The sequence below is a fragment of the Hypoxylon trugodes genome (assembly GCF_022578975.1).
Source record: "Hypoxylon trugodes strain CBS 135444 unplaced genomic scaffold F4822scaffold_5, whole genome shotgun sequence".
NCBI lineage: Eukaryota > Fungi > Ascomycota > Sordariomycetes > Xylariales > Hypoxylaceae > Hypoxylon > Hypoxylon trugodes.
Window position 1 is genome coordinate 2,721,914 of NW_026250020.1, and position 12,935 is coordinate 2,734,848.

Consider the following 12,935-nt stretch of genomic DNA (forward strand, 5'->3'; position numbering starts at 1 on the left):
CCATCAAAGCGACTGATCTACAGCCATTTTGACGCGGATAACGTAAAAGTTAGAGACTCGAGAGAAATTCCCTCTCTTAACCGATAGATTTGCATCAATTCTCGCGGTGAAAAACCTGATGATTTCTTGGAGCCACTCTAGGCATCGGCTTGGGCTGAAAAAATGCTGGTCTTTGTTGCCTAATGGGGCTTGCCAACCCCCAAGATATACTATGTAGGACGGATCGTCTTTCTAATTGGTAGCAGCTTGGAATTTGTTATCCAAGATTTGATAAGGTACCTAGGTACGTATTCAAAACCCGCCGCTTTAAGCCGTAATTGTACACCCTTTATGCTGGAATTGTACACATACCATGGCGGAATCGTCCACTAAACGGTTTTGTACGTGGACTTTATGCTTAGATACGGAAAATATGGCAATCTGGATTTACAAGGTATTGTAATTGTATGGCTAGACATTTGATTCACCGAATCTGATTGGTCCGGAAACAATATTATTCCTTTTCCATCAACTCCAATCCTTACGTACATACGTATAACGTGACTGACGATACATAATAGTTCATTCTTCGACTTTCTTTAACATCCATTTCCTAGTGATGCGCAATGGATTTAAAGCAGCCATTATCCCCACTAATATCTCAGGATGCTGCCACCGCTGAAGAGGTTCCAAGCATCGATATCCATCATCCTTGCTACCCAACACCACTATTAAATTTCCCCGCGCTAGACGACGGCGGTGCTGATTATAACTTGGTATTTTACGCGTGTTGCATCTTGGTTGGTAATGCTTGGTTTCCAGTCAACGCGCGCGCATATCTTACCCTTACTCCCGATCCCTCAAATCCCATCCCGATATCTGCAGATGGGATCCTCCGCGAGAAGAAATACTGGCTTCACCTACCAGGTTGGTCTGACAAAGGCAAGTTCTTCTATACTACTACTTATACATAATATCATCTTAATCGTATTGATCGCGAAGCATAATGTTATCTATATTAATAGCCAATCCCAATTAACAGATCCGTATCCCATAACCCCAAATTTTAGTCATTGGGAATTCCCACATAATAATATACCTTCTCTTTGGAAATCCCTTGATATCCCTCGACTTCCGATCGATAGATACCTAGCCCTCCCGAAAGTGAGTCGCGACGCCACCATAAGCCGCGATGTCTCCTGTCGAATAACGCGATCCTTTTGTGCGAGTTAACAAGCACATATTATCCCCCAAGCGAAGCTGACAAGGAAATGGTTCGAGGTTAATACGATGTATACCTATTGCCTAAATCGATCTTTACCCGACCTCATAGATGACTTAGGCAATACAATACTTCTTCGATCCGACGTTCATTGGATGTTGGATCAAAAGGAGCTGACATTGGTCCCAAAATTGGACAAGAATACCGGTAAATATATACTGGCAACTCATATATTGCATTCGTCACCACAGCATCTCTTCGAAAAAGAACCTCTGTATCACAACCGAAAACTACAGCAACTATATAGCATTGTTCCAGAGTTCCTTTCCGCCCGCTTTGCTTGGTCTATCTTCAGTAACTACACACTGCAGATATTCTCCCGCATAGGCCGAATCAAGATTCTTGTACGTGAGCGTACAGAAAACCCGCGTTCTGAAATTATCCTCGTTTAATGTGCAGAATACTGGTGACATTCCATTAATAGACACTCTACTCGATATTGACACAGCTTCCACTACGAGTTCGAAAAAACGTTCACGTAGTGGCCGCGATAATGAAACAGAATCAGAACATCGATATTACTACTCTGTAAGTAAGGAAAGGGTAGTTTCCATGACTGACGAAGAGGAAGGCTTTGGAGAAAGCGATGAGGAGGAGGAGGATGGTGACGAGGACTCGTCGCCAGACCACCGTCCCAATAGTCGAATGAAGGACTCGACGCCTTCTTTATCTCATTCCAGCCTCACAGCAAATCGTGGGTTTTAAGGCTAGTATATAACGGGTTCTGGTAACGTTTTGTTTTGTGCTGGATATCATTTTGACACCATAAATCGGCTCCTTGCGGATCTGTAGGAATTTTGGCGTACGTTTCTTGTCGTTTTATAGATATTGACCTGCCATTAATCTGGTAACACTTACCATCGTCTAAGGGCCGGGTGCCTAGAAGAACACCACGCTTGTCACCTCCGGTGCCGTTAGTATTCCAAACACGATGAATGGAAAGGAATGTCATTGTCAGAAGGCATTGACGTGCCGTAGATGAATACGGTACTGTTAGGGGGCTTCTGAGGGGTATTTTGAGGAAGAGTAACATGCCCATTTTCTTGGTATTGGAGAGCGATGTGCTCACCCGGCCGCGCTTGTAGCGGGGGGGACGTCGAGTTAAAGTCCCCGACTTGCAGAGTATCCCTACACATAGAATCAGAGGGGATAATTCCCAGGCTCGCGTCCCGGCCGCCCGGTGGCAGTAGGTATTGTTGTTTCAGGTCATTAAATGCTAGGTCAACACGAGACATGGCGCCACGCATATACCCTACATCACCAACCATAGTGTCGTTCAAGTCAAGGCGCCTCAATCGCTCGACCCATGAGTGGGCCAACGTAAAGGGAAGCGTTAGAAAGAACACGGTTAAGAAAGTAGCCAGCGCCATCTCGAAAGTGCTATACCTTAATGCGAACCAAGTAGAGTCGCCGCCGCTTACCTTTCCATCATTTATACCTCGACATGCGATGCGCGAGAAGGACGAAATTGGCCAGGTACCAATTTTGAACACCCATCACCGGGGGGTTCAATTGTATATGAGTACAGTATTAGCTTCTTGAATGAATACTGAAAATTCTCTGCTTACAACTCCGTTTCTCGCGACCGTTTTCGTAATTAGGATCTAATTCTTTCATAAAGGACAACCCGTGCTTATGCCCATTTATGTTGAATGAATAGCTCGGCGTAATCTTAGTGGATCTATCATGTACTAAAGCAGCAACAACGCTAAGACGATCTGATCGCCAGCCTCACGGCATAAAAAATTAAGGTACCAACGGATACGTAAGGATACGAAAAGTGGCGCAAGCAGTCTCGGATTGCTCTCCCCGTCCGCGGCTGACTTGTCAGTGCTTGGGCACCCTCATAATTCGAAATTCGAAACAGCTGAAGATGTAGAGTTGGCTTGACAATTGGCCATGACTACCTAACTTGATGGACATTTGTTGTCGTTGGTCGATCGCATAAAGCCATGACAGGTCCTCGACGTGCGCAAAATGAAACGAAAAGTCCTACGCTTCACAAGAAGAGTAAGAAATAAGTTATCTGATGGTAAGACGCCCTGATGACTGCGTAATATTTAATTACGCTTCAGCTTAAAATCCGAGAAAAGGCAGGATACAGTGAGGGATTGATTCTGGGCGACGTTTGAAAATGAATTGAAACCAACAACATTTAGGTAGACAGAATATGAGTCGCGAGGAGGAATATGCATAAGTCTGTATAATCTTCGACCCGCCGCTTATATAAGCCGTACGATTACATAACGGAAGGAAAGCAGGAAATGGAGTCACGTGTGATACCTACAGCTCTTCGATTTAACAAGGCGAACAACACAAGGTGACGTCATGAGAGAAAGCAAGTTCAAAATAGTGGAATTATACATCTTATACGTCAACTTCTTCCTTAGAGCTTTTAGTCCGGCAGCTTTTTAGAGCTGTGCAAGTTACGATGTAAGTAATTCTTATTTACATATATTCATAACAGCTATAGTAGCAACAAATGCCTAATTGGCGTACAACGTAGGAAATAAAGCAGCGATGAGCTATGCGTTCAGGGCGTATTCGCAGTTGACAGCCTCGAGCATACGGCGGTTTTCTGGTCGTCGTCTTGCTAGTTCCAATACTTGGCCCCTGACCCGAAGAGTAAACCCGGACCCAAACACCCCTTTCCGATATTTTGCGACAACACATCCCTTGAGAAAGGTAGACCTTAGTGACGAGACGGCGAGAGAAACCAACCAGAGAGACCAAGCCGCACACGAGAAAGAGGTCCGGGCCGGAATCGAAGATGCTACAAAACAACAGATCAAACGCCCCTGGCAGAGGGAGGGCGCCGATGAGCCTCCAGTCAACGACTCGAGACGTGAAATGAACAAAGCCATGACAAAGGGTATATCCAATCGTCCTCAAATTACCCACCGGGGGTTGCTAACAATCAACTAGGTAAACTTCTAACAACACCGACCCGCCTCCTAAAACTAATTATCCCCCTACCCGTCGATGCGACACACGATGAGCAAGGCAACAAAGGCGAATTCCGTTCCCTCGCACAGAACGAGGACATCCAACCCCTTGCTCTCCTCGTCCACCCCCAACAACCACTCTCCTACCTCGAACGACTAATCCAAGCCGAGCTACCACCGATCCGAGACAGCGATGACCGGGAGAAGATGCCCAGCGTGTACTTCCTAGCCGAAGGTTCGGAAAAGGACGAGTCGGGGCAAGAAACAGGAGCAAAGCGGGACAAACCCAACATCGCGTCGTACTCGGGATTAGGCCGCGAGGGCGCTGATACACCTCCCGAACACAAGGACTGGGTACGATGGAGTAGTAGCACTGAGATCGGTGATTTCATCCGCGATGCTGCGCGTGGTCGCGAATTCGCGATCGAGATTACGGGACATAATACTGAGATGCGCGTCGGCGTACCTAGTTTTAATGACCGCACGCATTATATGCGTGTTCGGTTACGGCGTATGTCTCATAAGATTGATGAGCTCTCGAAAATCAAGTATGAGTGCGATATGCTAGCTCATCGGGGCGCGCATCGCATCGCCAAGGCTGGTTTTGTGGTTCTATCGGGGTGGTGGGGCGCGGTTTATTTCCTTACCTTCCACACTGACCTTGGTTGGGATCTCATGGAGCCTATTACTTATCTCGCGGGTCTTACCACTATCATGGGTGGTTATCTATGGTTTCTTTTCATCAGTCGGGACCTAAGTTACCAAGCTGCGCTCAAGATCACTGTTTCGCGGCGCCAGAACATCCTTTACCAGGAGAGGGGTTTCGAACCGCAGAAATGGGAGACCTTAGTGCACGATGCAAATGCATTAAGAAGGGAGATTCGGACTGTAGCCGAAGAATACGATGTCGATTGGGATGAAACCAAGGATCTCGGCGGCGAGGGAGTTAAGGAAGTTCTCGAACACGAAGAGGAGAAACGGAATGGAGGTGGTGATAATGAGCGCGAGAATAGGGATCGTAAGGAGAATTCTAGGCATAAGCCAGAGAAAAATAACGAGTCATGATACCCGCATAATACACGTAGACAGATAGAATTTACGAATAGCATCAGTATGGTCAATCTAACACATTGTGTATGGTAATTGCTAATGATGGTCCTGTGATGAGAACTTTTTTTTTTTTTGTCTATGCCTGAGTAATTTTTCCCCTAGTCATCCGTCAAGCTAATTACCATTGAACAAGACTCATCATATTCTATACTCGCCAATTGTATATAGAACGCCCAGTTGGCAAAATCATGTCGCAAAATTAGGCATCAAGTACCTCCTTAAGAACCTTGATCTGCTCCAGCACACTCTCCTTGCTAGTACCACCCTTAGCAGAGCGCATCTCAACGCTTCGCTCGTAGTCGAAATACTCAGCAATATCCTGCTCGAAACGGGCGTCGACTGACTTCAACTGCTCATACGTGAGCTCGTTCATCGGTGTGTCAGTACTCTCGGACAGGGCTACTACACGGCCTGAAATATGGTGCGTCTCACGGAATGGCACCCCCTTTCGGACCAGGTAATCAGCGATATCGGTGGCAAGCATAAAGGGGTCAAGCGCGGACTTCATCTTCTCAGGCTTGATATCCAGCGTCGCCAACACACCGGTCGCGATCTGTATGCTGTCGCTCACCGTCTTGACTGTGTCCAACATAGCCTCCCAACTCTCCTGCAAATCCTTGTTGTAAGTACTAGGTAGACCCTTCAGCGTCGTCATGAACCCAGCCATCTGTCCAAACACACGTCCACTCTTACCCCTCAACAACTCCAAGCTATCCGGGTTCTTCTTCTGCGGCATCAAAGAACTTCCAGTCGAGTAAGCGTCCGCAAGACGAACAAAACCAAACTCAGCCGTCGAGTAAATAATCAAATCCTCAGACCATCGCGAGACATGCTGCATGAGCATGGACGCCCACTGCAGCGCCTCGGCCACAAAATCACGATCCGCAACACCACCCATGGAATTCCACAACAAGCCCTCGAAACCGAGTTCTTTCGCCATCATATAACGATCGATATTAAACGGATTGCCCGCTAGCGCACCACATCCAAGGGGGCTCTTATTAACTCGACGGATAACCTCACGCAGACGTTCGAGGTCAGCCGCGAAGGCTAGGGAATACGACATGACCCAGTGGCTCCAGCGGATGGGCTGGGCGCGCTGCAGGTGCGTGTAGCCGGGCATGACGTGGTCGACCTCGCGCTCGGCGCGTTCAGCGGCGACGCGTAGAAAGGTCACGAGGTGTGCGTCGATTTTGCGCAGCTCGTCACGGAGCCACATGCGCATGTCGCAGGCTACTTGCTCGTTGCGGCTGCGGCCTGTGTGCAACTTGCCTGCAACTTCCTTGCCAATGATCTCGCCTAGTCGGCGCTCGTTGGCGGTGTGGATGTCCTGGGGTATACCATTAGTACTTATCTTGGCGGGGTAGCGGGGGAAGGACTCACCTCATCCACACCAGGCACGATGACGAATGTGCCATTTTCCCATTCCTTCATCACGGCCTGAAGACCCTCTTCGATCTTAGCGAATTCGTCCGCTGTGAGAATGCCGCCCTTCGTGTTGGCGCGGGCGAAAGCGATGCTGCCCAGGATATCTTGCTTGTACAACGCCTTATCAAAGTGGATACTCTCGTTGTAGGCCACCATGAGAGGGTCGAGGCCACCTAAGACGAGTTAGTATGTTTAGTTAAAAATAGCCTCATATTACACAAGTAATGAGTTACTGTCGCCATGGTATCTCATGAACATTCAAATCTTGTGGAAGTTGAAATCTTGTGTTACGTTGGGAGAAAATATTTTGTAGCACATACCGGTGAAGCGGCCTCCCCATAGCATATTCTCGCCAGGTTTGGTGTTCGACGCCATATTTTGTGTCGCTCTCTTTCGGATGAATTAAAGTTCCAAAATACTGACGAAGTCACAATTGTTTATGAAGTTGTTGCGTGACTCATCAGAAGATTGTCTCGAAGTTGAGATTGCTTATCACAATAATAATAAGAAAATTGATTCGCCTGCACATCAATTGGTGCATACCTAGGTATTTTAACACCTACTTATTATATGCATATCCCCGCCCATTTAAGGGATAAAACAGCATTATAAGATTTAAGCCTTATTACCTAAGGGGACTTTACAGGCTAAAAACTCTTGCTCCGGTTTCTCCCTCACCTTATTCCCTCTAAGTTTAACACCAATTTTTTTTAAATCGTCGAACTGACCATTTTTTAATTGTTCCAAAAGAGAGTGGATACACATTCGAAAAGACATTGGAGAATTCCGCCGTAGACTACTTCAAAATCCCGATACATCATACCGGTCATAATGTGTTTTCAGACAGCTAGATTACTAGCGTATTTTAGTCGCATGTTGGCTGGAACCCATTTGTTCCAGCTGTCTTTCAACATTCGGGAACCTACTACGAGATGATTCATCTTGCTTAAAAACGAATGTTTGCTCATTGGATAAGTAAGGAAAACGCCACTTTTGCTCTAGGCTGTTAGTACACGGGTACATCTCAGCTAGAGTCGCCCTGATGACAACATAGGGCTTTGGCAAGGCTTACCAGAATCCGGGGAAGTCCAAGGATTCTAGATCAACAGCCCTAGACTGACACCACTGTCCCCTGATTTTCCCCTATCGCATGACAGGAGTAAACATTTTTGACAAGGAAGCTCCGTAACCGCAACCCCACCATCAGTCCTCCGCTCCCACGCGCCGGTCGTATGGTATGACGTTACGAAAATGTTGGAGCGAAACAAGACGAAACGAAACGGAGTCGCCGTTTGCTTTCGCTGATTATAGTCAATCTGTATGGGACAAGTCGTCCCACATTGACTTGCCAATGACATACTATCGATCGCGATAGTGATTTTATTTCTTCATTCTTCCTCGCCAAGTCCAAACTTATACCACATGATATTATAATTCTTTTTGCCCTCTAGATCAGTCTATCATATGAGTATGCTGTCGCAAACATAAGTATTTAGTACCTACCTATTTAAGCTTTATCGGTGAAATCATTCTCGACATGATACCTATAATACATATTTAGCTCTTATCTTTTACCCTCTTAAATCTTCCCCTACCTTAGATCTCTATACCTCATTCCTAGCCAGCCTTACTCCGGACTATTAAACAAATGGCGCCATCCATTGTCTATCTGCCAGACGGCCAGAGCTTCACGGTTCAGCCTGTTTTCTCTGGCCTATTCTTCAAATCCAACGAGCTGAATAACCACCAAGCGCCTTTCCCCGCAGGCTGGACAGTTGTACTACACAGCGAAGATAACCCGGAAGACCACCTACACAATCTTACTCTCGAAGATGATGCGAATGAGTCGCGCTCTAGAAAGAGCCATATTCATAAATACAGCAAGCCAACATTGCAAAATGACACTATCTTCATATCGTCTATCTCGAATCCCTCAAGTAGCGAGTACAAGCCGCATGCCAGCCAGTCGCGACAAATAGCTATGATGCTTTGGGTTTCACTTTACTGGTACTTTCAACAACCCGAACCGTCGCCGTACGTGGAAACCGAACAGTCGAAATATGCCCCTCCGGATGCGAAACCGAGAGGCGACTGGCGCATTAGAATTAAGCGCGATGGAGTCTTGCGCACGCGGAATATGATACCAAAGCTCGAGAGGATGGGCTTAATAACGAGCTTAGATTCAGCTGTCGGAGAAAGCTCTAGCGAGAACAATCGCGGGTGGGATCGCATGTTTGTTACCCGACGCATGTTCTGGCAAATACACTGCGGCCTATTCCTTTTCACCCTACAGCCGGTGAAGCACAACTCTTCGTATCCCGGATCCCCCAACAATAGTCGCCCTACTTCTCCAGTTAGAAGCGACTCAAGCCATTTAGCATCACTCTCCAACCACTTGACGCCCGAGACGCCTGGCTCCCCTATCGGACCATATTATTCATCCTCCCACTTGCCGACCTACTACCCGCCAGCGCCATTGCAGTACATTATAACGAACAACGTCCGGCATCCGCTGCGCCAAAAGCCCCCACACATGGGCGAAGTCTTCTACACGCGATTTGTACCTAGCGTTGGAAAGTATCTTTCATTCCGTGTTGCATCCCTCTCGCCAAAACCGGTTCCCTGTACTTCGCCTGTCGGACCAAACGAGAGGGAGAGTACCCACTTGAACACATTATCCGATTGCTCACTCCTTCAGATGTGGCTGGCCAACCCGAGGGTGTCGGCTTTCTGGGGTGGATATCAGCCTAACTTCCTCTCAAATGCCCTTCAGTCTCGCCACTCATTTCCAGCTATCGCAATGTGGGATGGCGTTCCTTTTGGGTATTTCGAAATCTATTGGGTAAAAGAAGATACCCTCGGGCGATACATGGGAAACGACGCGCAAGATTTTGATAGAGGCGTCCACGTGTTGATCGGGGAGGAATGGGCTCGGGGTAAGGTACAGCAATGGCTTTCGAGCCTGATCCAATGGTGCTGGCAGGCGGACTATCGGACGATGAATATCTACCTTGAACCTAGAGTAGATAACACGAAGTGGGTTAAATCACGACATCCAATTCTTCGGTTGGTATTAATGTCTATTTATAGATTCATCCATCATCTCCAAACTGCAGGTTTCTCGAAAGAACGGGAAATATCCTTCCCGCACAAGCGAGCATGGCTTTGCCATTTGAGAAGGGATGCATGGGACGGACCGGCCATGTGAGAACGGAGAAATCGGTTTATAACGCCGACTTCATTTCACCTGCATCCCGTGGCGCAATCATTATACCTGGAAAATACGAGCGAGCGGCGCCCATTCTTACACGAGGGGCGCTGATGCATATGCATTAGGGGATAGCGAAGGTCTAGACTTGGTTTCGATTGATTTCGGTAAAATCTTACGATATGAGGACTAGAGTCGGATTTACACGAAACACATACAGATATATTCGCAGTTAATGATACACGAAAGGTATGAAGCATTTATCCAAAAGTTAACGATTTGAGCCTACTTTTTAAAGGCAATTGAACATTTATAATTAATAGCAAACCTACGAGCTGCACCTTGTGACTTTGTGTCGCCTATTCGCCCATCGGATTCGCTAATGGCCGCTGTGTCAAGTGAGTATCGGTTGTTTCGCCTACCGCCGCTCGGGACCGAGAGCAAGCTAATGATCGGTGGCGTCAACACCACATTCATAACCAACAAGTAGGAGTGGATTACCTGGTTACGTAGACGATTCCATTGTGTCTCAGCCGACCTTCTGAATTAAGTATTACAAAGACATGAGCAGGTTCAATTTAATATGAACCGGGGGATTGTATTTACATTTAGAAATAGCCACCATCACCTGCAATGCGGACGGGTGCATATTCACATTACTAACTCTGGAAAATCAGTTTCGAGGCTCACGTCGGACAGGAACTTCGGGTAGCAGCATTCATACAAAACGACCCGGGAACCTTATTAGTACCCGACTCTGCAGGAGGCTTTCTGCAATCCAGAGATATCTTTTCGACCTTTAATTTAATTAACTGCACCTACCGATCGCAATATACATACAGCACCGCATATTACACAGCGTTTACAAGGCTCTTCAATCGAGAAAATAGCGCCAGAATGTCTACCTACACGATCCTAGTCGTCGGCGCGACAGGCCAACAAGGGGGTTACGTGCTGTCGGAACTCTCTCACCAGCTCTCCTCCACCTCTAAAACCACCCCCAAAATCAAAATCCTAGCCTTAACCCGCTCAGCTTCATCACCCAAAGCCCAAGCTCTACCCTCCAAATACCCAGCTCTAGACCTGACCGTCGTGGAAGGCGATACCCGAGACCCAGGCCCCATCTTCGGCGCACACCCCCACATCGACGCCGTGTTCAGCTACACCACGCCACCAGACGAGGAGCCCCAGGCGACTGCTTTAATCGATTTCACCGCAGCTGCAACGCAGCAATGGAAAGACGACGAAGGGAATGACAGGAAGATCCATTTCGTGTTTTCGAGTGTCGATCGTGGTGGTGAACCGAAATCTTGGGATACGCCGACGGATATCCCGCATTTTACTGAGAAGCATAATGTAGAGTTACATTTGAGGAAGGCGGTGGAGGAGTCGCGGGGACGGGTTACGTATACGGTACTTAGGCCGGTGGCTTTTATGGATAATTGTGAGTTTTTATGTGGGGGGGTTGTGAGGGTATTCGCATGTTTGACGGCGGGTGCATCTCACTATCTCTGTCTCACTTCCACCCGTTACCTACTCCATATATATATAACATGTCTCACCAACTAACCATATCACAGTAAACCCCGGCGGCACCTTCGGCAAAGTCTTCGCCAGCCTATGGAACACCCTCTCCGCCAACCGCAAACTTCAAGTCGTCAGCGTGCGGGACATCGGACTCTTCGGCGCAAAAGCGCTTCTAGACTCCCTTCCCACGAATCCGAATCCTAAGTATCGCAACCGTGCGATTGGGCTCGCGGGCGATGAATTGACTTTGGCGGAAGCGCAGGAAGTGTACCGCCGTGTCTCGGGTGGGACCGAGTTGCCGCGTATGTACCCTTTTTCGTTTTTGTTAGATTGACAGTCTGGGGGTTTGGGGAATCGCTAACTTGTTATCGCAGAGGCTTGGACCATTGTCGGTTGGGCTGTACGCGGACTCGTTGCACGCAACGTTGGTGCTATGTTCCGCTGGTTTGAGACGGATGGGTATGGTGTTGATATTGCGGCATTGCGTAAAGAGGAGCCGCGCCTACAGAATTTTGAGATGTGGTTGAGGGAGAGCAGCAAATTTGAATTTGATGAAAGGGAGAAATGAGGATGAGCGCCCATATGTACCTAGTAAGGCTCCCTGCTCGGTTATTGTTAAGCTTATAGACGATCTCACGTTAAGGGCATAGGTTTTCAAGAATGACAGAAAAGACGCGTTTATTCTCAGCTATCTTAGGATTATCTGGGATCTGTGTTCTGTAAATAGTCGATGAGCATTAGGACAGGCTCTAAACAGGAACTAGATCTTTGCAGGCAGTATATTGTGAAAGGACTCTGCGAATGCTCCATTAATAACGGAAGTCCTCCAGCACCATGCCACAATCTTTGAACTCTCCCTCCGCCAACTTCTTGATCACACTAATTGCACCTGGCATCTCGGCCTAGGATGCATGAAAGTATTGTAACATGATCCGCATTTCTGTCCGGCTGCCGCTTGCGGGGGACTTGGGCTCGGGTCTTGCGGTGAGATTGTCGCCAGGGGTAACCAAGGCTGGCCAGAAAAATCTATTGTATGTGTTGATACAATCGTAGAGTTTTTGAACCTGAGATTTCATGTCCTGAAAACATGCGGTTTGGTCAGAATGGTTAATCATGTCAGGTCGCTTAATTATCGCGGAATTGAGTTTGTTGTGGTCTATGACGTGCCGGACCCAGCCGAAAATATTCCCAAGACCCGCAAGATTCAGGAGAAGTTTGACTTTTAGAAGAGTGATGGCAACAAGTAAACCAAACGGGAGGGAATCATTGACGAAAATGTCGCATGGCTTGAAGATATCTGACTCTTCCGAAAACCCAACCCTTTAAAGGCCATGGTGCCACCTTTTTCAAGAAGTTATAATATTCTTGCTCTTGACCAAGACGCAACATAACGGCCGAGATTCTGCAACGAAGGGTCACTTCATCGTCGGGGCACACCAAGAGCATGATGTTGAGA

The 12,935-nt window shown here is 47.5% G+C and overlaps 6 protein-coding genes across 6 annotated transcripts; 4 read left to right on the forward strand and 2 right to left on the reverse strand.

Moving 5' to 3' along the window:
• The first annotated feature begins 503 nt into the window (after positions 1-503).
• On the forward strand, positions 504-1,042 carry F4822DRAFT_404584 (uncharacterized protein). The gene has a single exon (XM_051458215.1). It carries the CDS (start codon positions 606-608, stop codon positions 951-953), a length of 348 nt encoding a protein of 115 aa, XP_051314751.1. The 5' UTR covers positions 504-605; the 3' UTR covers positions 954-1,042.
• Positions 1,043-2,175: 1,133 nt separating this feature from the next.
• F4822DRAFT_429593 (uncharacterized protein) lies at positions 2,176-2,631 on the reverse strand (the record flags this gene model as incomplete). Its single annotated transcript, XM_051461127.1, has 1 exon — positions 2,176-2,631. The coding sequence occupies one exon, from the start codon at positions 2,629-2,631 to the stop codon at positions 2,176-2,178; it is 456 nt and encodes a 151-aa protein (XP_051314752.1).
• Positions 2,632-3,663: 1,032 nt separating this feature from the next.
• F4822DRAFT_264762 (uncharacterized protein) lies at positions 3,664-5,393 on the forward strand. The gene is made up of 2 exons (XM_051454622.1): positions 3,664-4,133; positions 4,187-5,393. The coding sequence occupies exons 1-2, from the start codon at positions 3,782-3,784 to the stop codon at positions 5,269-5,271; spliced, it is 1,437 nt and encodes a 478-aa protein (XP_051314753.1). The 5' UTR covers positions 3,664-3,781; the 3' UTR covers positions 5,272-5,393.
• Positions 5,344-7,250, reverse strand: F4822DRAFT_404588 (argininosuccinate lyase; the record flags this gene model as incomplete). The annotated part of the gene is made up of 3 exons (XM_051458216.1): positions 7,065-7,250; positions 6,700-6,917; positions 5,344-6,646 (listed from the first exon to the last, which is right to left on the reverse strand). Coding segments are annotated over exons 1-3 (1,397 nt in total), but the record flags the coding sequence as incomplete, so codon positions are not given.
• Positions 7,251-8,247: 997 nt separating this feature from the next.
• On the forward strand, positions 8,248-10,094 carry F4822DRAFT_264833 (acyl-CoA N-acyltransferase). The gene has a single exon (XM_051454623.1). It carries the CDS (start codon positions 8,393-8,395, stop codon positions 9,950-9,952), a length of 1,560 nt encoding a protein of 519 aa, XP_051314755.1. The 5' UTR covers positions 8,248-8,392; the 3' UTR covers positions 9,953-10,094.
• Positions 10,095-10,444: 350 nt separating this feature from the next.
• F4822DRAFT_265024 (NAD(P)-binding protein) lies at positions 10,445-12,320 on the forward strand. The gene is made up of 6 exons (XM_051454624.1): positions 10,445-10,456; positions 10,630-11,181; positions 11,248-11,447; positions 11,533-11,639; positions 11,737-11,781; positions 11,856-12,320. The coding sequence occupies exons 2-6, from the start codon at positions 10,850-10,852 to the stop codon at positions 12,045-12,047; spliced, it is 876 nt and encodes a 291-aa protein (XP_051314756.1). The 5' UTR covers positions 10,445-10,456; positions 10,630-10,849; the 3' UTR covers positions 12,048-12,320.
• The last annotated feature ends 615 nt before the right edge of the window (positions 12,321-12,935 follow it).